General features: G+C 40.7%; 2 protein-coding genes across 9 annotated transcripts in view; one reads left to right on the forward strand and one right to left on the reverse strand.

Moving 5' to 3' along the window:
* Positions 1-27,015, forward strand: part of ASB3 (ankyrin repeat and SOCS box containing 3) — a 112,413-nt gene that overhangs the window by 797 nt on the left and 84,601 nt on the right. The window lies entirely within an intron of this gene.
* CHAC2 (ChaC glutathione specific gamma-glutamylcyclotransferase 2) lies at positions 14,085-23,830 on the reverse strand. Of its 7 annotated transcripts, XM_049870536.1 has the most exons (5): positions 23,620-23,705; positions 23,007-23,097; positions 16,612-16,647; positions 15,130-15,200; positions 14,085-15,050 (listed from the first exon to the last, which is right to left on the reverse strand). In XM_049870536.1, the coding sequence occupies exons 4-5, from the start codon at positions 15,190-15,192 to the stop codon at positions 14,655-14,657; spliced, it is 459 nt and encodes a 152-aa protein (XP_049726493.1). In that variant the 5' UTR covers positions 15,193-15,200; positions 16,612-16,647; positions 23,007-23,097; positions 23,620-23,705; the 3' UTR covers positions 14,085-14,654. The 7 variants fall into 7 exon arrangements, 6 of the variants coding, with proteins under 6 accessions (XP_049726493.1, XP_049726494.1, XP_049726490.1 ...); XM_049870537.1 differs by having other exon boundaries at positions 14,085-15,047; positions 23,007-23,712; XM_049870533.1 differs by lacking the exons at positions 15,130-15,200; positions 23,007-23,097 and having other exon boundaries at positions 14,085-15,047; positions 23,620-23,830.

Genomic DNA, 27,015 nt, shown 5'->3' on the forward strand with positions numbered 1-27,015 from the left:
TCTTCCCCCTTTTAAAAAAAAAAATACCACATTAAAAAAAAATCTCCAATATGGTGTCATAGTGTTTCCCATAGGGCAGTGATCATTCTCTTTCAGGGAGGTGGGAAAAGCTAGAGATTATCTTGCTAGAACTTTTTTCCCCTCCAAATTTGAACCAAATCAAGAAGTAGGAAGAGCAGTTCATTTTTCATCTTAAAAATTTTCTGTATAAGGAATATATTGTATGGTATTGATAGACTCAGAAAATTACTTTGTTCCTGAATTGGGGCATCATTCATTAGTTTATTTAATAGTTACTGGATGCTTACGGTGTGTCAGGCAAGAGATGGGTAAACTGGTAAATAAGTGGGTCTCTGTCATTGTCTAGAGAGGGAGGTTACACAAACAAATTGTTACAGCCTATTGTGATTATAATAATAATAGTTAATATTGCCTTAACATTTGTTCTGTGTCATCCTAAGTACTTCATGTGTGCCAGGTCACAATATTTATGAGGCAGGTACTATAGATTATAAAGTAGAGGGATGTTAGAATGGAGATAGAAACAAAGAAGTGAGGCCAGGAAATGCCTGCCAGGAGAGATGAGTCTAGAACCAGGGTTTGAAGGAATTATAGTTCATCAGGTGGATAGGGAACTGCATTTCAAGCATAATCTTCCTGAATGTTCCATTAGGACTTTTTGGCCAGAGGGGAGGGTGTGATGGAGTCATCAGCAGGAGATTGGTACTGTAGAAAGAGGGAAGATTGTGTATGCCCTGCAGAGGTGTTTGACCTTTATCCAGTAGGTAACCCGTTTCTCAAGTATGCAAAGATTAACTCCTGTCATAGAGTAACATAGCAGGCTCAATTTAAAATAAAACCAATAGAGATTTATTGAAAGGAAAGACTACTTGAGCTGGGGAAGCACTGCATCTCACTAAGTGAAATTCAGCATACTCTACTGTACGGGAGTATCAGCCATAAAAAAAAAAAATATTTATACAGTAAAACTAAGAATTTGAAGGTACAATATTCTGACTGGTGCTTGGTGAAGTAAGATAGTCAAGGGTGGGCTATGATTGGTTTGTAAAGTATACGTGAGTTATGGAGATTGGATGTAGTGCATCTTGCAGGGGGATCACAAGGCAGTCATAAGTTGCTTACATGATGGACTTTCTGAGAACAAATGATAGAACATCTTACGCAATGGGTTTTGTTTTGAGAACAGGTGGTAAAGATAAACTTGCTTAAGGGAAAGTTCTTTTGAGAACATTTTGCACAATGGGTTTTATTAGCTCCTTGCCCCTGGTTTCACATGATGTACTTCTGACATTGCTGGCCTAGTTACCGTTTATAAGTGAGCAGTATGTGGACAAACATTATAGAGAATAGAAAAGTAGAAATCTTGCTAAGACAGTCGAAGATCAGTGGGTCATGATTATCAGATCTCTGGAGTCTTAGAAACAGGACATGTTTGTTAATCTTCTATTATTTTCTGAAAGTCCAAGTGTCCAGGCATGGACCAGTAACTCTAAATTTGTCTCCAAAAATGGAGGGTGCTGAAAGACCAAAGAAAGAGGTGGGCAGCTCCGGTGTGACTGTGAAGTAGTTTTATTAGGAAGATTTCCGTATGAGACCAAGTCCTGGGCTGCTGCAGGACCAAAGCAGATCTCTGCACCCCGCAGTGGGAGGGCAGAGGTTTTACGGTGCTGATGGACACTAGTGGCTACATGCCAGGGACTTACATAAGGATGACTTAGCAAACTATAGTGAACTAACTGACTGCGTGAGGGCACTCATGTTTGGCCTCGCAAAGCTTGTTTCCCCTTCAATCCATCATCCCCCCAAGGCTGGCTCTTACAATCTGGCATGCTCCCCTTCTTGTGCTATAGTATGAGAGACCCTATTCCCTCCCAGCTGGAAACACATAATAAAAGTGGGGTCGGCCACATGGTGCATGTGCGAGAGACAGAGAAAGTTACTATGTGCCAAGAACAGGAGGAAGTCTTCTCTGAGAAGGAGACAGAACCGGAGAAAGAAGGTGACCCAGTTCTAAGCCTCCTTATCAGAGAATGTTCTGGGGCCCAAGGCCTTTACTTAGGCAGCCTGGATGGGAGGTGGTGAGGTGGACCATTCCCCCAACAAGTTTCAAGTGTTTTAGTGAGCCTGATCACTTGAATACAATTATGTGAAATTAGATAAGCTGCTCCTAAAAGTATAGTTTTAAAGATACAAGATAGGATGAGGCTTAAACCTGAGCCAGTCCCCCTCAGAAGTACCCCCCAAAAACAAAAAGCCTCTTGCTTTTGAGTTGATTCTGACTCATAATGACCCTATAGGACAGAGGAGAACTGCCCCCTTAGGATTTCCAAGGAACAGCTGGTGGATTCTAACTGCCAACCTTTGAGTTAGCAGTTGAGCTCTTAACCACTATACTACCAGGACTCCACAGAAGTACAAGGCACCCTAATTTTAAAATCCCTTACACATTTCCTCCTTTTGATTAAGGATTTTGATAGAAATTCTTTGATGATTTTATTGACCACTATTGGAAGAAGCCCCCATGTGTCTGTCAGCCTGCCATACTGTGGGGGCTTGTGTGTTGCTGTGATGCTGGAAGCCATGCCACTGGTATTGAAATACCAGCGTGGTCACCCATGGCGGATAGGCTTCAGCTGAGCTTCCAAAAAAATATTCAAGCCTGAGTTTGCAATATTGAAGGATTCTATGGGGAAAATATTAAACGACGCAAGAAGCATCAAAAGAAGATAGAAGGAATACACAGAATCACTATACCGAAAAGAATTGGTCGATGGTCAGCCATTTCAGGAGGTAGCATATGATCAGGAACCAGTGGTACTGAAGGAGGACGTTCAAGCTGCACTGAAGGCATTAGCGAAAAACAAGGCTCCAGAAATTGACAGAATATCAGTTGTTTCAACAAATGGATACAGCATTGGAAGTTCCCACTCATCTATGCCAAGAAATTTGGAAGACAGCTACTTGGCCAACCAACTGGAAGAGGTCCATATTTGTGCTTATTCCAAAGAAAGGTGATCCAAGCTAATGTGGAAATTATCGAACAATATCATTAATATCACACACAAACAAAATTTTGCTGAAGATCATTCAAAAGCGGCTGTAGCAGTATATAGACAGGGAACTGCCAGGAATTCAATTTGGATTCCGAAGAGGACGTGGAACCAGGGGTATCACTGCTGATGTCAGATGGATCCTGGCTGAAAGCAGAGAATACCAGAAAGATGTTTACCTGTGTTTTATTGACTATGCAAAGGCATTTGACTGTGTGGACCGTAACTAATTACGGTTAACATTGTGAAGAATGGGAATTCCACAACACTTAATTGTGCTCATGAGGAACCTGTACATAGATCAAAAGGCAGTCATTCAAACAGAACGAGGGGGTACTGCAAGGTTTAAAGTCAGGAAAGGTGTGCATCAGGATTATATCCGTGCACCATACCTATTCAGTCTGTATGCTGAGCAAATAATTGGAGAAGCTGGATTATATGAAGAACTCAGCATCAGCATTGGAGGAAGACTCATTAACAACTTGTGTTATGCTGATGACACAACCTCGCTTAAAGTGAAGAGAACTCGAAGCACTTACGATGAAGATCAAAGATCATAGCCTTCAGTATGGATTACGTACACCTCAACCTAAGGAAAACAAAAGTCCTCACAACTGAACCAATAAGCACATCATGATAAAAGGAGAAAAGATTGAAGTTGTCAAGGATTTCATTTTACTTGGATCCACAATCAACAGCCATGGAAGCAGCAGTCAAGAAATCAAAAGACGCATCGCATTGGGCAAATCTGCTGCAAAAGACCTCTTTAAAGTGCTGAAAAGCAAAGATGTCACTTCAAAGACTAAGGTGAGCCTGTCCCAAGCCATGGTGTTTTCAGTCGTCTCATATGCGTTTGAAAGCTGGACTATGAAAAAGAAAGACTGAAGAAGAATCGACACCTGTGGTGTTAACAAAGAATGTTGAAAGAATGAACAAATCTGTCTTGTAAGAAGTATAGCCAGAATGTTTCTTAGAAGCAAGGATGGAGAGACTGTGTCTCACTACTTTGGACGTGTTATCAGGAGGCTCCAGTCCCTGAAGAAGGACATCATGCTTGGTAAGGTAGAGGGTCAGGGAAAAGGGGGAAGACTCTCAGTGAGGTGGATTGACACAGTGGCTGCAACAGTGGGCTCAAGCATAATGATTGTGAGGATGGTGCAGGACTGGACAATGTTTCATTTTTGCTCTACATATGGTCTCTCTGAGTCGGAACCGACTTGATGGTACCTAACAACAACAACATCATTGGAAGAAGGCTTTCTTCTGTATGGATCGCAAGCCTGCAATGATTTTGGATGGCGGGTTCTCAAGGCTTTAAAACCCTGGGCGCTACGGATGTGAAAAGGTAGCAGGGCAACATCTGATGTCTTCACCATGCCGTAGCTTTAGTCTCTCGCTTATTTGGTTTCTTTACATGAGAGTTGGTGTAACGCAAGACCACATCGGAGAAATAACCTGGCTTTTAAAGAAGGCCTGCTCGAGTAGTGAGCTTGAGCCCATATGACATGTGAGTAGTCTTATTGTACGTTATTTTCATAGGCATTATGTTGGATTTTTTAAAAAATTGTACTTTAGATGAAGGTTTACAGAACTAACTAGCTTCTCATTAAAGACTTAGTACACGTATTGTTTCGTGACATTGGTTATCAACCCCATGACATGTCAACACTCTCTCCTTCTTGACCTTGAGTTCCCATTACCAAGGGTTTCCTGTCCCCTCCTTCTTTCTAGTCTTTGCCCCTCGGCTGGTGTGCCCCTTTAGTCTCGTTTTGTTTTATGGGCCTGTCTTATCTTTGGCTGAATGGTGAACCTCAGGAGTGACTTCATTATTAAACTCAAAAGGTGTCTGGGGGCCATACTCTCGGGGTTTCTCCAGTCTCAGGCCAGTAAGACTTGTCTTTTTGTGTGAGTTAGAATTTTGTTCTACATTTTTTTCCAGCTCTGTCCAGGATGCTCTGTCAGAGCAGTTGGTGGTGGCAGCCAGGCATCATCTAGTTGTGCTGGACTCAGTCTGGTGGAGGCTGTGGTAGTTGTGGTCCATTAGTCCTTTGGACTAATCTTAACCCTTACGTCTTTGATTATCTTCATTCTCCCTTGCTCCACACAGGGTGAGACCAGTGGCATATCTTAGATGGCTGCTCACAAGCTTTAAGACCGCAGACACTACTCACCAAAGTAGAATGTAGAACATTTTCTTTGTAAACTATGTTAATTATGTTGGATTTTTGAGTTATAATATTTGTAAAGCATTTTATATAACATTCAATTACTCCTGGAATAACAACAATTGTGATAAGTACTAGCAGGCCAGGGAACAAAACGGAGTAAATTTCAGATCTCACTCCCTTGGGTAACCTACTGAGATATCAAGAAAGGGAGGAGTGGGTATAGGGGGCACATAGCCAAGCAGCTTTCTGGCATATCCATTTAATGTATTTTTCCACCTCTCCTGATGGATTTATCCATGCATAACGGGAGGTGTTAGCAATGGCATAGGCTGCTTGCTGTGCCAGTGGAAAATCAAGAACTTTTCTATCATCTCGCACTAGTTTGACTAGGGAATTTAAAGACCTTTGTTGGGTTGCCATTCTGTCAGCAACATCAATAGCTATCTTTTCCATAGGAGCTGATAGGTTACAAACAGCCCTTCCAAGCTCAGGGATACCATAGACTGATAGAAGGGCTTGGAGGAAGACCTGTCTGTCTCCTGACTTTTCCATTATAGGATTTTTATCAAATCCAGTAATTTCTCTACAAGATGGAGAGAGGAGTTTTAAGTCATTTGTTCAATGTATACTTTCATTATAGGAATGGAGGGTTAATGGGTCTCCAGGGGTCCCCACAGTTCATTGGCCATCCATACTCCATCCATCTAAACAAGGGAAAGCCCAAGTAAAAGATTTAACATCACAATTTCTTTCTAGATAGTTTGATCCTCCACATAGGGACATGTACCCATAAGGGGAACGTACCACTCCCATTGTATTTGAAGTAGAGGGAAAAGGAATAATCTGGTTTGCTTTTTTCAAGCCATTTTTCAGTAAGGGAGTCATTACAAATAGGCATGCTTTCTAATTCTGGATTTTTTTAAAGATGGGAGCAGAGCAAGGTCTTTGAATCTTGGTAACTACAAAAATCTAAAGTGGTGTAAAACCTGTTGATGACAAAAGGAATGGGATGTCCATCATCATAAACCACACTGGGATGTGTGAATACATGAGTAAGACAAAAGCAAGGCCCTGAAGGATGAACAGGGAAGTTAGAGGGCTGCTATAACAGATGGCTTTCTGGCAACGACGCTGACATTAACAGTGGCAGAAGGTATGAGGTTATAGGTGAAAATGGGCAACGCTAATGGATCAGAATTCTCATGTAGAGTTTATGGAGAAGGTGACAGATCCAGCATTCACTTAGGTTACCGGCACTCACCGCTGGCTGGGCAAGTTTAACAAGGGCATTTTCCTGCCAAGCCTTAATGGAGATTATGATTATGAGGAGAAGATATTTCGAGAAAAGCTGCATAGTGAAGGAAAACTGCTCAAAAATAATATATAAAAGCAAAAAAAAAATACAAATTACAGCCACCGTGAAATAGGTTCTGTCTTAGTTATCTAGTGCTGCTGTAATAGAAATACCACAAGTGGATAGCTTTAATGAAGACAGATTTATTCCCTCACAGTCTAGTATGCTAGAAGTCAGAATTAAGGGTGCCAGCTCCAGGGGAAAGAAAGCTTTTTCTGTCGGCTCTGGAGGAAGGTCCTTGTCATCAGTCTTCCCCTGGTCCAGGAGCTTCTCAGCACAGGTACCCTGGGTCCAAAGGATGTGTGCTCCCAGCTCTTCTGGCTTGGTGGAAATGAGGTCCCCATGTCTCTCTGCTCACTTCTGTCTTTTATATCTCAAAAGAGATGGATTTAAGACACAACCTAAGCTTGTAGATTGAGTCCTACCTCATTAACATAACTGCTCCTAATTCCACCTCGTTAACATAACAAAAAAAAACCCCAAACCCTTTGCCATTGAGTAGATTCTGTCTCATAGTGACCCTGTTGGACGGAGTAGAACTACCTCATAGGGTTTCCAAGGAGCGGCTGGTGGATTCAAACCGCTAACCTTTTAATTAGCAGTTGTAGCCCTCAACCACTGTGCCACCAGGGCTCCCATTAACATCATAGAGGTAGGATTTACAATACGTAGGAAAATCACATCGAATGACAAGACGGTGGACAATCACACAATACTGGGAATCATGAACTAGCCAAGTTGACACATTTGGGGGGGGGCGGGGACATGGTTCCATCCATAACACATTTCTTCAGTTATTGGCATATATGAGAATACAATACTTGAAAGAAGGAAAAGGGTAAGAAGGATAGTTGCAAAATTAAAAAAACCAAAACCAAACCCACTGCCGTCAAGTCAATTCCAACTCACAGTGACCCTACAAGACAGAGTAGATCTGCTCCGTAAGGTTTCAACTGTGCAGCTGGTGGATTTGAACTGCTGAGCTTTTGATTAGTAGCCGAGCTCTTAACCACTGTGCCACCTAAAGGCAAACAAATATATAAATACTTCAACGAATGCATGTGTCATGGGTGCTCTAAAACACAGGGATGACTGCAATTATTGTCAATCAGTGAGGCCTAACTTACAGCATAGCGCAGTTCCGAGGGCTTTGGTCATTAAGCAGAAGGTATTAATTTCAGTACTCTGCGTTAGCAGGTAATAAGACCTACTTTATATATTGTGGAAACCCTGGTGGCACAGTGGTTAAGTGCTACAGCTGCTAACCAAAAGGTTGGCAGTTCGAATCTGCCAGGAGCTCCTTGGAAACTCTGTGGGGCAGTTCTACTCTGTCATATAGGGTCGCTATGAGTCGGAATTGACTTGACAGCAGTGGGGGTTTTATGTATTGTATCAGTCACTGGAAGGAAACCTCAGACCAGAAAACACAGTCCAAAGATGTCTTCAACTTTGATATTCGTGAGGTCTTGTTCCATGGTCTTGGGAGGTGCTGTCCACCTCAGGTACTGCTTCTGGCCCCTGCGACATTTGGATTTCAGTTTGAGTCTTTCGATTGGTTGGATAGTCAGGGTGGGGGCCGTGTTCGTCTTTTATTGGGAGAGATAAATCTAAGTCTTAATTCCCTTTAATTAAGTGGCACAAGGATTAGTGAAAAGGACCAGATAGGGTCCCTTCTATTGAAGTTGAATAGCATCTTTTAATTGGTGTCTTTTCCAGTAAACATAATCTACGGTTTGGATATTGGGTAAGTTAGACTCTTCTTCCTTTTGGTTATTGAAAACTACTTTAACTTGTGAAAAGTATTCCTTAGAATATTCAATTAAGGATTTACAATATTGGAATAAGTCAGATTGAATTAAATATTGACTCAGGTCATGTTGCTCAATAGGAGAGGGCCATTGGCCGCCCAGCAGTAATTTCATAAGGAGTCATTTTGTGATGAGTAAGATCATCACAATCATGAATGAGGGTATTAATCTTGGGGAGCGGCTGGGAAGCAGTCTTATTTAGCTGTTCTATTTATTTTGTTTGTGGAACCCCTATTGATGGTCCTAAATTTTAATTACAGTGATCTCAGAAGGGAGCAAGAGGGGTTATAGAGGCCTGTTACGAAGGGGTTATTTTTTCCTTCGAGTTCCAGAGGTTAAGAACTCCCTCGTTCTGTAGTATGTATTTAATATATTAAAATATATTAAAATCATGAACTATCCCAAATTTATACCTCGAGTCTGTAAAACCATGTACTGACTGTCCACTGTGTGGCACATTGTAAATAATCAAAAAAAGGTAGCTATAATTATTATTTAAGGAGCCCTGGTGGCTTTTTTTTTTGTTGGTGGCACAGTGGTGAAACCGATGTACTGCTAACTGAAAGGCTGGTGGTTTGAAGCCACCAGCGGTTTTGTGGGAGAAAGATGTGGCAGTCTGCTTCCGTAGAGATTTATAGCCTTGCAAACCCTTTGGGGTCACTATGAGTCAGAATAGAGTCAACAGCATTGGGTTTATTATTATTATTATGTTTTATTTAAACTCTTTTTGTCTCTCAATTTCATCACCTAAGGAAATGGGGATTAAAAGAGTTAATATATGTAAGGCACTTGGAGTAGAATCTGGCATATATAGTGTTACGTCTTAACTGTTATTTTTTGATCCCTGAATATCTACTTTTTTTTCTATGAAGCTTTCCTGATTTTACTAGTTTGAATTAATGACTCATCTATCTGTATTGTTTATATTTCATACCACATTCTTTATGCTGAGTAACTTTTTTTTTTTTTGCCTATGTGTCTCCCCACCAAATGTGATTCGTGGTAGTTGGGACCTACCTTACTCATCTTGGTAGTCTTGGTGCGTGGTCATTGCTTCCCGTCATTAGTCCTCAGTTGCTCTGGGTCTGAAGGATGAGGGAGAAGGATGGTGTGACTGGAGTATGGAGGGGGGTGCATTAGTAGGCGATGAAACGACAAATACGCTAAGATGTAAATAACTGAATGCCAGATGAAGGAATTTGGACTTTATTTTGTATACAGTAGGGGCGCATTTTTGATTACTGACCAGATTAGGTCCACACTTTAGGAAGATAATCCCAAGTGCAGAGTAGATACTAGCAAGAAGAAAAGAGATTGGAGGCAAGAAGAGATAAGAAATTCTGTTCTTACTGCATTATAAAAACCAGGGGCCCGGGTCCTGTAGTGGTTAAGAGTTTGGCTACTAACCAAAAGGTTGGCTGTTTGAAGCCACCAGGCACCCTATGGGGCCGTTCTACTCTGTCTTACAGGGTCGCTATGAGTCGGAATCGCCTTGACAGCTATGGGTTTGGTACAGATTTGTTGCATTATGAGGTTCTTACTTGAGCTGAGCAATCTTCCAGCTTATACCTGAAGGTTAGATCTTACCATCGTGGAATCTCTTATTAAGCCGTATGGGCTTCAGGGCTTCCCTGCTAGCTTTGTTTTGACTTGTCATTAGGAAATGTTACAGTTTTTAGTAAAATAAAAGCTGAAATTGAATGTAAACAAGGCACCACATTTTGTATATATTGCAAAAATATCATTTTCTCCAGAAGCTTTTAAGCTGATATGAGTATCTTAAAGCTGTTGGTTGCTTTTTCCGTTCTAACCGGTATTCAACATTTAATGTGTATTATGTGTGCAAGGAGGCAATGCAGGACAAAGCATTTCTAACTGGGAAAGGAGAGGAGTTCTGTTTTTATTATATTAAGTTCCAGGTGTTCATGTAGCTGAACTGAAGATGTTTTACAAATACAGAGATTTGGAATTGTAAAGAGGTTGAGTGTGTAGGCTAGAGATGGGAAACTATAGAAACGAAAAGGGCAGGTGAAACCTGTGATTTGACGAGTTTGCATCTGATGAGGAATAGTATAAGAGCTGTGCGTAGAAATATAATGAAGTGTTCCGCTCTGTTGGCTTCATTGACTCGGGGTGCTTGACCCTTAGTGTCCGATGCATCAGAGGGGTAAGGAGGATGAAAACTGAGATGTTTGGGTTGAATCAGGAAGGGGGTTGCTGGAGATGGCCAAGTACAGCTAGAATGGAGGGCCGTTAAGTCGATAGGGAAGTGGAACACTAGTTAAAAAATTTCTGTGAAGCATAACAAGTTTGGAAGGATAAATGTATGGTTAAATGAAGGTTTTTCTGGTTATGAAGTGTGTGTGTATATGTGTAGGCAAACCATTCCATAAAGACAAGGCAGTTCAATACAATTAAGTAAAATAACCGAGAGTGTTAGTGAATGATAATATTTTAGAACGGATATAATCAACCTTAAGAAGAATGAAAAAGCTCTGAAATTTAATAAAGTTAAAAATAATTTTCATTGTATTAATTTGACATAAAGCACCATTTTATTAGTTGTCTGTGGAGATGTTAAAATTCTTTGATAGAGTAGCCACATGATTAAAAAATCATCCTGCTAATTCTTGAGTCTTTCACGTATGCTTAGGATTAAAGGTTTTAGAAATACATAAAAATAGATGGTTAAAAGCTGAATTAATTCAAAGTAAATGTACTCAGTATTTTTGCTGAAAACAACAGGCACACTTGCAACACTTGACAAGTAAATTTTAACATGATGTGATGAAATAGAATTTGAAAGCACATTTATCCTAATTGATTTTGAAAGAATCAATTATGGTAAGTTATAGGAGTGTGAATGCTCACGTCGATATTCACAACTGTTCAGGATGTAGGGATGTGTACTTACTGAGACAGCAGTTTATACTCTGAAGTTAAAATTAAAAAAAATAGGTATCTATGGAAAAGAGAAATCTAATATAGTGGAAAGAAATGTCTACTGGAAAATGTTTGAAAAATATTTAAAAGACCAAAAATGATTCTTAAACTATAGGCATGATTGTAAGCTCTATGAATCTAGAAGAGATACTGAATTCATGGTATTCTGAATATATAATGTTAGATAGTACTTACCAAATACTATCTCAACATATGCTTTACGTATATTGAAATTAAATGGGCACTTTCAAGATGTATAATATCAGGTGCTTTATTAGTACAAATTTTAAAATACATACTTTTTCCTATTTGAGATGAACTGCTATCTAGAGACAACGGTCAGACTTTTAAAGTAAGTCTTCAAGGAATGGGTCCCATTCGTGCTTTCACACATTGTAATTTGAATATTGTCACAGCCACCTGTGCGTTCCTAAGCGATAGCTTTTTATTTATGGGCGTGGTTCCTGGTAGATTGAATACGTTGTGTGTCTGGGAGTGGGGAAAGGAAATACGATGGTAGCTTGGAGTTGGAGTAGAAAGACCTACTTTAAACAACCCACTCCATTAGAGATTAGTTTATATTAAAAGTTTTTCTAAATGTAAGGTTTACACTTAAAATTTTCTTAGAGTCATAAAACTTAATACCTAGCTAATATTTCTTTTCTGAGGCATGAGAGTCTGAGTTTTGTGTGCGTGTATGTTATTAGGGGAAAATGAGACAAGATATTTTGAAAGTGAGATCTGAGGGTGTAAAGAGATTTGCAATTCTGCTAAGGAAACGAAGTTTTAGGTAACTTCGTACCAGAGTTATGATCCTTGGAGGCTTCAAACCTCTGCTTCTCTCTAACCCAGTACTGTTTGACCTCTTCATTTTAGTCAGGTTTCTCTGCTTCTTAATGAAAACCAGTCTATCTCTGCCCTTAGGCTCTTTGGAACATGGTCTTCCCATTAGTATGGATGGTATAAACAAAAAAACCCAAACCCATTGCTGTCCAGTTGATTCTGACTCACAGCGACCCTATAGGACAGAATAGAACCGCTCCATAGGATTTCCAAGGAGTGGCTGGTGGATTTGAACTGCCACCCCTTTGGTTAGCAGCCGAGCGCTTAACCACTGTGCCACGAGGGCTCCATGGATAGCATACCACGTTAACTCATGTACCTTCCAACTGAAGGCCTAGAAAGACTTACAAATGTGGACCCCACTATGAGCCCTCCCTCTTCATATTTTGCAACCTAATTATATATTAAATGGTAGAAGAATCACTTTGGGGAGTCACAAACTCCTGTGGACCTGGGTTTTGTGTGAAAAACGAAGGGCTGATTCTCTGATCTACACGATTCTCAGGTATATGCAGAATGTGAATCTTGGATAAGCTCATTGTATCTGTGGGACTGTATATAAAAAAAAAATACATCTGTTAAAATTCTAACACCTTCATGTAACACATTACACACTATTTCATTATACAAAAAAAAGTTAATCTTACCTCCTGACAAAAGATGCAAGGTAGTGAAAAAGATGAGTTTTTAATAACTTGGTAGAAAGATCTTATGCTTTAGAGTCAGAGGCCTAGACTTCTGCCACTTAAAAGAGGTGTAACCGTGCTGCTTACTGCCACGAGGTCAGAGGAGTTACGCAGAAAATGGGAACGTTTGCCTCTGTGTGTAAAATGCCTGGCACATTCTTATGCGATACTCATCAATAAGTGTTATTTCCCTTCCTGTTCTACCAAACCCATTGTTGTCGAGTTAATTCTGATCATGGCGACCCTACAGGACAGGGTAGAACTGCCCCATAGGGTTTCCAAGGAGCAGCTGGAGGAGTCAAACTGCCGACCTTTTGGTTAGCAGCTGAGCTCTTCACCACTGTGTCACCAGGGCTCCTCCTGTTATACAGGACAAGTGAAACGCCTTCTGGGAAACCTGTATTTAAAATGTTGGACCATATATAGTTACGTAGCCGACTAATTTACCAAGTAAGGTGTTAATAAATAGAAAAACATGACAGGACTTGTTCCTGTTATCTAGGACCCACGCACCCACTGCCGTTGAGTCGATTTCGACTCATAGCGACCCTACAGAACAGAGTAGAACTGCCCCACAGAGTTTCTAGGACAGCTTTGTTTTATGTGCAAAACTTCTGTACTAATTATTAGCCATGCCTGGGTTTGAGGAGTTTTTAGTAAATTTTGTATTAAGTTTAATGTGATACTAAAATTTTCATGTTGAAAGATTTTGGAGAGACTGTACATTCTATTGAGAAAGGAATCACCTGTAATCAGGAATAATCTGATTAGTGTGAATCAAGGCTAATTCCACATGAGTTAATAATTCGTGTTTGTTTCCTACTTGAATAGCAACATAAACACTTTTCAGCTGATACCTTTAAGTGGTCAGATACCAGGTGGTGGAGGGGTGCGGGGGGAAGCTCCTATGTAGCATATGATCGGATAATACCATTTCTTTATAAAAATTAACAATTCCAAAAGCTGTTTAAAAAGCTCAACTTTCTTATATGTATGTTTCTGTTAATTTGTAATCTCAGAAATGCCCCCCCTTTTTCTTCCAGTTTCTGTATAAGATTAATACAAAGTGAATGACAGACTACATTACTAGTGGATGTGGTTTATATACTGTAATTTGTGCTCTTTTAGGCATAATGAGTTTGTTCCATGTAGTAATTAAAACGTATTTATTTAGAAAGGAGAGATATGTACATTATAATTCTGAGGACACCTTTATACTAAAAATGCCAATTTTTTTTGGCTTACATTTGAAAATCCCATTTAATACGTGAATAACAAGGACATTCACATTCAAGGCTGAAGTCTCATCTATATTACTGTACATTTCTAATCAGACATTATTTTACGTTTTTGTATTTTAAGCCCCAGCTACAGAAACATTGTATGGGATTATACTGAAGGCATAACCTTATTATGTTTACCTGACTTTTCGATTAATTCTTTACAACTTTGAAACAGTACTGTGATATGAAACAACAGAATGATTTTCTCTGATAAAAACCAGAACCAATCTGAACCTTTCACTGTATTTTTTAAAGAACTCACTTCCAGTGAGCAACAATTCCTTATCATGTAGTTAGATCATGTATGTTATTAAAACCTGAATGTTTTTTCTTAGCGATATCCCAGTCTTTGACTTCGTATGTGTTTTACGACACCTGCAATCTGAATACAACAGAAAGATAAGACCTTCAAGTAGACACGTTTTCCAGTCATACTGCCACTGTGAGTGAAGCTATTCCCTGAGACGAATAGCTCTGCTTGTTTGGAGAAGCCAATGATCAGGTCTTCATATTGCAGTTGAAGCTCTGTTTTCCTTCCAAACGTTCTTTTACTAATTTTTCCAAAGAGAAAAGATGCTCGTCCGCATCTTCTGGCACAAGGCTCCTGACAGAATTTGCAAGTTCGAAAAGATACTCCGTATTTCTTCCACTTGGGCCAGCTGCATTAAAAATTTGCTCAGCAATGTCTTCCAGAGGTGCGGGACCAAGATAGTCAGGATTATCACACGTTCCGATATATAACAACACACTGAATGGTTTCGTTGTGGGGTCTTTCGGATAAAAAGTGACTGTTTCAGTCCTGTAGCCTCCTTTCTCTCTGAAGTCAAGGTACGATTTTACTTCTTCTTCCTTTCCTATTGGCAGTTTGTAAGCAACACCCCATACACACCCCTGCTGGAAAACAAAGCACGTCATTTAGAATTTACAAGGCTAATTAAAATAGGTGACACTGTGTTATGATTTAGGGAGATACCTTGTATGTTTTCAGAAGCCAATGCAGCTTTGCCTCACTTAAAAGTACACTGAAGAGGCACATCCCACATACTAAATAATAAAGAAAAGCATTTTCAATTATTTATTCTGAATATTTTGTGTGTGTGTCATTACACAGCAGGATAGTTGTCTTTACTTACATTTTTTAATTAGGTTTTTTTCTTTTAACTAATAGGACTGCAGCTACAAATGCAGGTTTTCATTTGGTCATTAAAAATACAGTTCTGTAGCTTTAAATGCGTAAACATTTATGGTAGAGGGCAGTGGTATCCAGGCTGCTTCATGCAGCACTCTAGTCACCCTGGAACCTACCTCAGGTGCTGCCTGGAAAAGCTCTGATAGCCCACCCTCCTCAGCTAGAGCTCGGTGTCCCTTCTGTCTTTTGACATATTAGGTAGTTCCCTCATTTGAAGAAAGGGTTCTGTGTTTTAAAAGCTCTGTAATAATCAGCTACCTATAGCAGACTGATTTTATTTTGTTCATTTCTTAATTGTCTAAACTTTCAAATATCCTTTGTAAATTACTTCATCCAGAAAACTAAATGGCAGCCTCTTCTGTGGAGAAAGTCCATGAACAAAGAATCAATAATATACTTTGGCTGCAAAAAACTTAATTGAAATCTTTTTTTTTTTTTCAGTATTAAGAAAATGTGATATAAGCAAGACTTAATGGTATATAATACAGATTTTCTAGTTTCTTGACAAGCTTTAATTATAAACTATTAGGTCCATAGCATCTTCTGGAATGAATTAAATTTCTATAGAAACAAAGTGCGCTTTGTTTATTAACCACTTAATTTAGTAGTTATAGTTACCACTTCAAGCCATTTTTAATGCTTTTTCCAGTGTAAATTATGAAAGCATTTCCTAATTGACACCATTATTCATCTGCTGTTGTCAGCTGCCTGATTTTTATGTGTCAGAGTCTTTCCCAGCGTTAACATCTTTCACCGTGTCAATCTGTATTCCAGTAAAATGGCAGAAAAGAGTTAAGAAACTGACGATTATCTGGTGAATGGGAATATTACCTGGTACTGTAAACCTATTTAAAAAGCACTCCATGTCAGATGCTGCTGATAAAATTACGAAATAGAGAATTCCAAACTGGGATTGCTGTTGAAAACATCAAGAGTCCTGGCAAACGTGAGGCGAGCTTTAAGGGACCCATTAGATTCTTCATACTAATCTGGCTACAGCAGGCTGTCTCCAGGATCATCCGGGCACTGCAAAATGCTTGTGCCGTCTGGTTTTATTTTGTTCTCTATCCTGTGTCCCACATCGGCAGCTTTTCCCACAAACAGATGAAAAGAAACAGTGAATGTTGAGAGGAATTCTAAACGTAGGTAGTTCAAGTTGTCCATGATAACTGTTAATAAAATTTCTCTGATCACTGAGACTGAGAAACATCTCTTAGCATTTTATATATGATTAAAGACTACACAAAAAGAATAATTATACCATACCCCAGGATCTTCAACAAGAGTCACAACTCTTCCAGGCTGTTTTAAAAAAAGTAAAAAAAAAAAAAATTTTCTTTCTGAATGAAAGTTCATTAAGTAATTGAGCATTAGCAACATAATGTTGACATGAAATATTTTAACTACATTTGCTCATACTAAGCACTTCTTCAAAGTGAATTTAAGAGCATGTACCTTATCCAAACTATCATGGCCTTTCTAAAGGTTTCCATCAATTTATATATATTGGGTATATTATGTTCACTTTAACTGGATACAATAAAAAAAATACCAGTAACTTAAGGCTCATCTAAAATGAAAGGCAAAATGAAGCAGCAATTAAAGTCCCCCCCCCCCGCCGCCCCCGAAAAAGATTGCTGCACTATTAGGGAACACAACATCAAACTCCAGGAGGCTTCCTGATAGGGAAGTGGTTCTCAAACTTTAGCTGGATAAAAAGTACCTGGAGGGCTTGATAAACACACATTGCTAGGCTACAGCCCCAGAGTTTGATTCTGTAGGGCTGGAGTTGTTTGATAATTTGCATTTGTAACAAGTTCCCCTATGATATCAACGATACAGGCCTGAGGGGTCACACTTTGAGAACCATTGTTACTAGGGAATACTAAAAAAAAAAAAAACAACAAACCCATTGCCATGGAGTCAATTCTGACTCATAGTGACCCTACAGGACAGGGTAGAACTGCCCCATATGGTTTCCAAGGAGCGCCTGTTGCATTTGAACTGCTGACCTTTTGGTTAGCAGCTGTAGCTCTTAACCACTATGCTACCAGGGTTTCCTAAGGGATCTTAAAACACGAGAGAAATGCTCTAACCGTCCTGTATATGGTAATGGATGGCTCAGGTTAGACCTCTTTCCTTTCTACATTCACAGATGGACTTTACGTTGCCCTATCAAGGGGCCGGAGCCCTGGCGGTGCAGTGGTTAAGAAACCCTATGGGGCAGTTCTACTCTCCTATAGGGTCGCTATCAGTCAGAATCCACCCGATGGCAACGGGTATCGAGGGGTTAATGTTAGAACTAGCCTGTTCAGACTTCCTCCTATGTGGTCAGTCAGACCACCTGGTGTTCTAGGCTGTTTATTTTTCTACTTTGGTTTTAACGCAGGTCTGTTAACAGTTATTATTTAGGTATTAGTTATTTAGATGTTCTCATTTATTGAAGAAAAAACCATTGTATGAAAAGAATCTTGGACTTTGTATCACGCAGCTTGACACTGGAATGAGATATTATCAAGCCAAAACAAACTTTTGTTTTCTTCTTTCAAAGGCTGAAAAAATAACCTTTGCTTATAAATTGAAAATCTTAGAAGAAAATTGAGACTTGGCATATTCTATAATTTAAGCCACAAAAGGGATTAAAACTGATGGCTGCAAGCTTGTCTTTATACAATCCTTACCTGGTGCCAGCGGCTGTAAGTCTGCTGACTTTGTGGTGTTACAAGTGAGAACGCTGAGGTGTAAGCCACACTTGTAGTGCTTTTATGCCAGTGCTCTGGTCCATAGTGAGTGCAGCTCATTCAGATACGTGTGTCACCTTTGCTGCTGTTCCCTTCTAGTTTTTGTCCAAGCAAGGAACACACGGGATATTGGATTATGATTTCTCATTTAACTGCCCCATAGAGTTTTCAAGGAGTGCCTGGTGGATTCGAACTGCCGACCTTTTAGTTAGCAGCCGTGGCACTTAACCAGTGCACCACCAGGGTTTCCTTTCCTATATTAGAATCAGAAACTTAAGTAGTTGTGTAATGGCCTGAGATTGATGCGCTAGAAATACTCCTGTGTTGTTGGACGTTTACATTTCTGACTTTTCTATTTAACGCTACAGAAAGGATGTATAGTATATGGTGCGGATCATGTTATCCACAGGTATTATCAGAAAAATAACATTTTTCTGGTACTCTAAATCTATTTAAAAGAATGGTATTGATAAATTAGGCAATATGAGAGAATTCCAATAGAGAATTATGGAGGTACTGCCATTTTTACTTTCAGTTTCGAAGTCAGTTGTTGAGTGCTGTTGATTCCAACTCATAGTGACCCTGTATGACAGAGTAGAATTGCCCCATAGAGTTTCCTAGGCTGAAATCTTTTGGGGAACAGATCTCCAGGTTTTTTCTCCCTTGGAGAGGCTGGTGGGTTTGAACCATGGACCTTAAGGTTGGCAACCAAGCACTTAACCGTTGTACTACCAGGGCTCCTTTCAAAGTCAATTAACCAAATAAGCCAAACCCGCTGCCGTCCGTTGGATTCCGACTTATAGTGACCCTTTCAGGGGCTTCCCTGCATGCTCCCAGTTTGGCTTCCTTTCAGTGGCCCCAGAATAATTTTCAGGTACAAAAACGGGGCCACTCGCTCCTGAGTTTAAAATTCTTCAAGGTTGTGATACGCTACAGGACAAAATAAAAATTCCTTAGCATGAGTTTACTATGGGATCTTATTTCTTACCATTTTCCCTCTCAAGCTGTACTGAATTATTTATAACTCTTACCAACCCTCCTATTTTTAATATGCCGGTGCCTACCGGGGACTGCCCTGCCCCCTGTATCACTGGGATGTTCTCTAGCCACTCCCTCCACAAAGCCTTGGCTGACTTCCCAGGTGGGCTTGTGGGTTCCTTTGCCCAAGTTCTCTTCTCTTCTTCTTTTTTTTTCACTTCCCTTGTAGCACTTCCCACATACTGCTGTCTGCTTAGGCGTCTCCCACCTGCATAAGTGCTCCGTAGTAAATGCTGCTGAAAGGAGGAGGAGGGGTCAGGAAGCCCTGGACTTACAGGTGGTAGCAGTTGAAACAGAAAAAGATTGCATGTAGGGAGTCATTTTAAGGGAAAACACAACAGGTTCCTGTGACTGCTTAGGGATGATAAAGAAATGGAACAATGCTGGCACTGCTGATGAATGTACTTGGAAATATTTTCTAAAATACCTGCTCTTTGACCCTAAAAAATATGTTATTGAAAAATAATGTAAGACTGTAAATACATTAAATGCTTTTTTTTTTGGCATTGAAACTTAAAAAGACATTCAAGCTGAATGGGATTAGAGGATGTTTTGAAATGGTTGAGTCATGATGGGCGTTTTCATGGGGTGATGAGTAATGTCTCTGATCTAGAGCTAGAAAAGCTAGAAATTTAATAAATGTTCATGATCATCTCCAGTACTAAACTGGTTCCTCTTTCTGAAACTGTAATATATTCTGATCCTTGAAAAATCTTTCACGTTAAAAAAAAATCCTAATTTCTGTGAGAAACTGCCAGTGAAATATAAAAGAGATGCTTAATTAAGCTTAAAAACTCCCAGTGCCGTCGAGTCGGTTCTGACTCATAGCGACCCTATAGGATTTAGAGTAGAACTTCCCCATAGAGTTTCCAAGGAGCGCCGGGCGGATTCGAACTGCCAACCCTTTGCTTAGCAGATTACGCCACCAGGGTTTCCTAATTAAGTTTAGGAAGAAATTAAAGCTTAACGAAGCTAAAAAAAAAAAAAAAAAGCACAATTTAATAAAGCACGCAGGTTCAGTGTATTTCCCACAAATGTCACACAGCACTGTGGGACAGGAGCCAGACACTTGTTAATAGTATCTCATTTCCTATGTCAGTGACGAGGCATTTGTGGTGACTCACTGACTAGGAGCATATTTTTCTATTAAAACAGTCTGATGTCGCATATACATCAGTTTTCTAATTTGCTGAGTATTTCTACAACTTTTTGTGTTCTTTGTCAGACAGTTAACATTTATATAAGGCTGGCAACTCATAATAATGAAAAATGTAAAATGAAACTATGTTCTTTCCATTTTTTTTTTTTAAAGAACGGTATATTTAGAAAATGTTTGGTACTTCAATTTTCCTTTAATTTGCTATGATAAGATTAAATAAAAGTAGATGTAAAACTATCAGCCATTACAGTTTCTTCCTCTAACTTTCCTTTGCTGTATTTTAGTAAATTTAAGTAAAAATTTATAGTTCTCTTCTCCTTTTAAGGAGCCCTGGTAGTGCACTGGTTAAGAGTTACGGCTGCTAACCAAAAGGCTGGCAGTCAGATCTACTAGCTGCTCCTTAGAAACCCGATGGGGCAGTTATACTCTGTCCTATGGGGTTGCTGTGAGTCAGAATTGACTCAACAACAGTGAGGTTTTTTTTTTTTTTTCTTCTTTTAAAGTATCAGGCACTGTTGTATGACTTCACAATTTCTTGTCCTCAGTGGGTTCTGACAGTGAACATATCTTGGCATGCTAGGTAACCAACACATCATACATTTTGGTTGAGACTAGAGTAGTAAAAATAGCCACATAAGTATTTAACAGTTATTAAAACTGGAGCCTGGGCAAAGGCTTTTCCCTTCATAATGGCAATTTTATGCGTCCATTTCAGAACTGTTTGCTCTGAATCACTCCACCTTTTTTCAAGTCATTCTGTCCAGTCTCTCAGTAGGGCAGTATAAAACCAAACCAAAACCATTGCCATCGAGTCAATTCTGACTCATAGCGACACTACAGGACAGAGTAGAACTGCCCCATAGGGTTTCCAAGGAGTGGCTGGTGGATTGGAACTGCAGACCCTTTGGTTAGCTGAGCTCTTAACCAGTGTGCCACCAAGGCTATAGGCCAGTATAGTCTACCTTAATGCCAACATCTTAACTGACCAACTCTAGTTAAGAATGGCTTTTTAACTCAGGTTCTTTTCATGATTTTAATCCTATGCCCCTTTTACGAGCAGGTGCAAACTGCTCTGGAGCCTTCATCCCTTCCCCTTTCTGTGATTGCAGGCGTTTCTTCGGAAGTAACACCTGACCCCATAGGACAGAGTAGAACTGTCCCATAGGGTTTCCATGGAGTGGCTAGTGGATTCGAACTGCTGACCTTTTGGTTAGCAGCCATAGCTCACGGTAGCACTTAACCACTGTGCCACTAGGGCTCCCATCTTGTCCTACATCTGATTTTTAGCATTTTATATTTTGTGATTTTGGATTAATATTCATTTTATAAACACAGTAATAAAGCCCATATAAGTCTTCACAGAGTATTTCAGAGAACATATAAGCAGTCAAAACTTTTGTTAACTCTTAACTGGCTTAATAACTTGTTTAGTGCTTGTGTTCTACCTCATATTTCCTCGTGTAGTGCCTGGGGTCTTAAAAGCTTGCAAGCAGCCATCCAAAAAAAAAAAAACCCCATTGCTTTCGAGTCAATTCCGACTCATAGCGACCCTACAGGACAGAGTAGAACTACCCCCTAGGGTTTCTAAGGAGCAGCTCGTGGATTCGAACTGCTAACCTTTTGGTTAGCAGACAAACTTAACTACGCCACCAACACACAATTGTTCTCTATCTGGTTTGAGCAACAGAGGAAGGAGAGCCAGGAATAAGAGAAGGATATGGAATGTATGGCTAATGGCCTCTATGGACAACTGCCTCCTTTGCCATGAGACCAGAAGAACTGGATGGTGCCTGGCTACTATTATTGAACATTTTGATCAAATATCCTATAGAAGAATCCTGATCAAAAGGGGGTAAGGGGGGAAATGCATAAAAGAATTTCAAATTCTCAGGGACTCCAGCCTTCCTGGGGCCATGAAGGTTGCATGAACTCCTAAAACTGCTGACCTAAGATAAACTTTAAACCAAAAATATTCCCTGAGATCTTAAAACCAAACAACAGCGTTGCCTTAAAAAAAAAAAACAAAAAACCCAGTGCCATCAAGTTGATTCCAACTCATAGCGACCCTATAGAACAGAGTAGAACTGCCCCATAGAGTTTCCAAGGAGCACCTGGCGGATTCGAACTGCCAACCACTTGGTTAGCAGCCGTAGCCCTTAACCACTACGCCAACAGGGTAGCCTAACTAGTCAAAAAATATCTGCTTTCAGCATTATGCTCTTTTAAAAACTATACGGGATCAAATTGACAATAGCAACTTGAAAGATTAGATAGGAACCTTAGGGGGGCAGTGACTTTATGTTAATGGCAGAGGAACAACTCAGAACAGGAGGGTGAGAGAGAACAGCTGCACAACTCAAAGAACACAATCAATGTCACTGAATCGAACATGTAGACACTGTTTACCCGGTGTATGTTTTTCTGTGTATATTCTCAACGACAACAAAATACTATTTAAAAAAAAAAACCTAACTCTTCCAAAGGTTTGAATGTTAACTAAAACAAGTGTCCGAGTTACTCAATTATTTAAGCAAAACTTAGTTTTCTTCAGGAATTGAAGTTAGTTTTTCAGCCAATACAAGGCTGATTAGCATAAGCAGTGAGCTGCTGCTAATTCTGTGTATACATGAATTGAAATGAATGTCTTGGGTGACTGGCTGAAAACCAGATCAGATATCTTAAATTTCGCATTCGTAATTTAGGACAAACATGGAGAAAATTACCTTAAAATAATACGGAGTATATGGGTTTGGAACTGTGTTCACTCGTGTCACAAACTGGGACCTTCTTTTATCTTTACTAGTACCTCGCAACCTAAGTAATCAAAATAAGCGCCTTAGTAACTTGGAGATAATTCTGGAAACTAGTTCTCCCGTGACCTTAGGTGTCATAAAGTAAAGCCTTTGGAGAGTTTTAAAGAAATCCCAGAAATAACACGCACGTCTGAACTCAAACCAACCAAAGTGCCAGACTGCAGAAACGCCAACAAATTTAAGGACTAAAAAGCTGAATTTACAAATTGATTTTTGTATTTCAGCTCCGTGGCGACACGAAGATAAATCTCTCCATTCGCTTTATTTTTTTCTTTTGGGGGGGGTGCGGAAGTTGCCAAGAAGTGGGTCCCCCTCCCAGCACGTCAGGCCCCTGTGAGCTGGCGAGCCTGCGGCTTGGTTTGGGGGAGAAGCGAAGGGCAGGTGGGCGAGGGGGGCGCACAGGTGTTACAGCTTCCCGGGACACCAGCACCCCCACGTGCTCGGGCCCCAGGACGCGCTGGGGTGGGGTCCCCTCGCTGGGCCCGGAGTCGGGGAGAGCATGGGGGGCTGGCTGGCGCCTCACCTTGCCGGGGACCCCGCGGTGGTCCGTGCTGCCCTGCCAGAAGCGTCTGCTGTAGCCTGTGATGTACCCGACCAGTTTGTCCTGATAGGGGAAGTCCACCTTCCATATCAGGGACCCGTAACCAAACACCCACATCCTCGGCGGTGGTCCCAGCCGCGTCCGCCTGGACTGCAGTCTCCCCGACCCAAGAAACCAGCTGTGCGGGCGCAGGCGCAGTGGCTGGTTGCTGCTGGGCGCAAAGAACGCTGGGACTTGTAGTACGAGGACCGTGTTTCCGACGTTGTCTCAGTCAACATTACTATTATTTTGTATCCTTGCTTCAGGGTCAAGAAGCATTGACTTTATTCTGTGTATTAAGCAACGGATTCATCCGCAGTCTCCGTTAAGTCACCGGAGCCGTCAGCGGTTCGCGTGGGCAGGAGACTACAATGCCCACAATCCTTTTCGGAGAGTCCGGGCTCCGGCGTTGGAGCCGTGCTTTTTCCTGACGGGGAGGGGAGGGAGGAGGCAAAGGCTGGGGCGCGGCTGTGCCGCCCAGATAGGGAGGAGCGGCCGGCGGGCGGGCCGGCGGGCAAGCAGCTGGCGCCCGGAAGAGCGTGGTGTTGGCGTGGGGAGTCAGGTTTTCTGCCCTTGGAAGATCCAGGAGCCAGAGGAGTGCAATATGTTTGCTCACAACTATTTTTTTCTCTTCTGTGTTTTTGCTTTTGAAATAAAAGCTGAACGCTGGCAAGAGGAGACTTCACGCCTGTGAATGAGTTTACTGTGATTTCAGTGGGAAGTGTTTCTGTATTTTAAAATTTTCGTGCGAAACGACCTTATTTGTATTTAGTATTCTCAGCTGCTCATTCAGAAAAGCTCAGGCAAGATTCTTAATTTGGGCTCGTGGACAGGCTTTGGAAGTAAGCTAAAATTGCATACAAAGTTTGAGGTGTATGTGCTTTTTTTTTTTTTTGAGGAGAAATAATAGCCTTCATGAGTTTCTTCAAGGGGTCAAGGGTCCTAAAACATGTTAAAGTCGGCTGGTTGGGAAGCCCCCTTGGACCGCCATGTCTGTGCTTGCGTATGTCCGCCTTACCAAATCGTTGTTCATTCTCGAGGCTTTCTAATATTTCACGGCCTTTGGCTTTATAAGGCTGCTACAACCTCCAGGCTCAGAGAGTTTTTCTTGCTCTTGAAATCAGCCGGGAACTTTGCTACAAAGAAACTTAGTTTAAGAATAAACAGGTTTTGTTCATACTTTCCCCAGGTTTTAGTTTCACATACTCTCACATGCCTGATAGTTAGTAGGCACCCCCACCAACCTTTCATTTTGAAAAATCTGAAACATACAGAAGAGTTAGAAAAAAAGGCAATAGTGAACACTCATACACCCTTCCACCTAGATCCAGTAATTAACATTTCTGCTGCCGTGGCTTTCCTTTTCTCTCTGCATATGTTTTTTTCTAAAACACTCTTAAGTTGGTATACAGGCTTCCCCCTGGGTTGCCAATGGAAGATGTTAGTAACCCGGGGACTGCTTATATATTGTGGTATTTCACCTACATACTTCTGTGTGCATCTTCTAAGAATAAGGACGTTCTGCTAGTAAGCACAATATCATTAATACATTATTGTTCACTAAGAAAGTGAACAATAAGCCTACCATCAAATACGTATTCCATATTTGTTTCCTTAATCTCGAAATCGTTTTTGTAGCTGCTACCTTTTCACCAATCCAGGATAAAACTGAGGTTTATATATTGTATTTGGTTGTTTGACTTTGTTCTCGCTCTCTTTTTATTGTGGTAAGTGTATAGGTAACAGAACACTTGCCATTTCTCCGGTCTTACACGTGTCTGCTCTATTTTAATCTAAAACAGGAAGGTTTTTTATAAAAGAAGTTCTTAATAAACAGTTCACTCTGTTATCTAGTCCACATTAGGAGCTGAAGAAAATAACCCTCTTGTAGTACATTTCTTCTGCTTGCCTTAAGAAGCTCAGATATTACCCATTTCTGATACTTTTCTTGGGTTATTGCTTATTAATCTGCATACATTAACATCATCCGTAACAGGAATGCTACCTGTTTTTACCTGAATGCTGTTTTTAATGTCTTTGGAGTTTGTGTGCGCGTGTGCGCGCGCGCGTGTGCCTTGTCCACTTTTTACTACATGGAAAAAAATTTTCTTGTATTAGATGAATGTGCTCATAAATTGCTCTAAAGTATGTGTGATTTGCCCTCTCTATGAAGCTTGAATATAATAGCCTTGCTTAGAAGTTAGCATGGCTCAAAAGGTATAGCTTAGCTTTTAAGAACCTCCACAGATTGGCCTTCAGCCACCTCTCCAGCCTCATTTCCTTGTCCTTCTTTGTTTACCTAATCCTCTTGCCAACGTGAACTAATCTTTCCCTTACTCTCCTGTACCCTTTCTTGTTCATCTTCACATTTGTGGTTATGCTCTTCCTTCTGCCTAGGACTGCCCTTCTGCCCATGGAAATGGGCCCTCCCTTCTTTGACTATGCATGGCTCTTTATTAGTACCTGGTTCATGGCACTTTCTTGAGTCTTGAGAGACTCCATGTCTGTGTCTTGTTTGTGTACTCCAAGTTGTTGGTCATCTAGTTGGTGCTCAGTAAATAACTACTAATGGAATAATTGGAGCCCTGATGGTACAGTGGTTAACAGCTCAGCTGCTGACCAAAAGATGAGAAGTCCGAATCCACCAGCTGCTCCCTGGAAACCCTATGGGCCAGTTCTGCTCTGTCCTGTAGGGCTGCTGTGAATCCAAATCGACTTGATGGCAATTTTTTTTTTTTTGGTGGATAGGGTTAAATTTACTACAGAAGATGTTGTGTGCTTTATTTCCACAAAATCTTTTTCTAGATGAATTATTCAGAATGTAGCTGTTTCAGTATTTTTTGAACCACCTTCTATGATAGAAAAACTAAGAGCAGGTGGGGTGGGCATGTTACTTATAAGGACTCCAAACCCACCAAACCAAACCCACTGCATCCCGTGAATTCTGACTTAAATAGTGACCTGTAGGACAGAGTAGAACTGCCCCATAGGACTTCCAAGGCTGTGAATCTTTACAGAAGCAGACTGCCATATCTTCCTCCTATGGAGTGGCTGGTGAGTGCCAACTGCTGACTTTCTGGCTTCCAGCCAAGCACTTTAACCACCGTACCACTAAGGCTCCTTAAGTAGGACTGCCACTTAGGAAATAACCAACCCTCTGAGAATCCTGAATCTCAGCCTTGCCTGCCTCATAGTGTGACTGACAAGAAACTGTGTCTGAGAAGTCATAAACCAAGAGTTAGACTGGATGTTGACTCCAAGAGAACTTGAAATAAGCTTTGAAGCAATAGGAGGAGCAGGAGGAAGGTGATAATGCTGTGAAGAACTTTCCGGGCTGGT

This window comes from Elephas maximus, chromosome 26, assembly GCF_024166365.1.
Source record: "Elephas maximus indicus isolate mEleMax1 chromosome 26, mEleMax1 primary haplotype, whole genome shotgun sequence".
Taxonomy (NCBI): Eukaryota; Metazoa; Chordata; class Mammalia; order Proboscidea; family Elephantidae; genus Elephas; species Elephas maximus.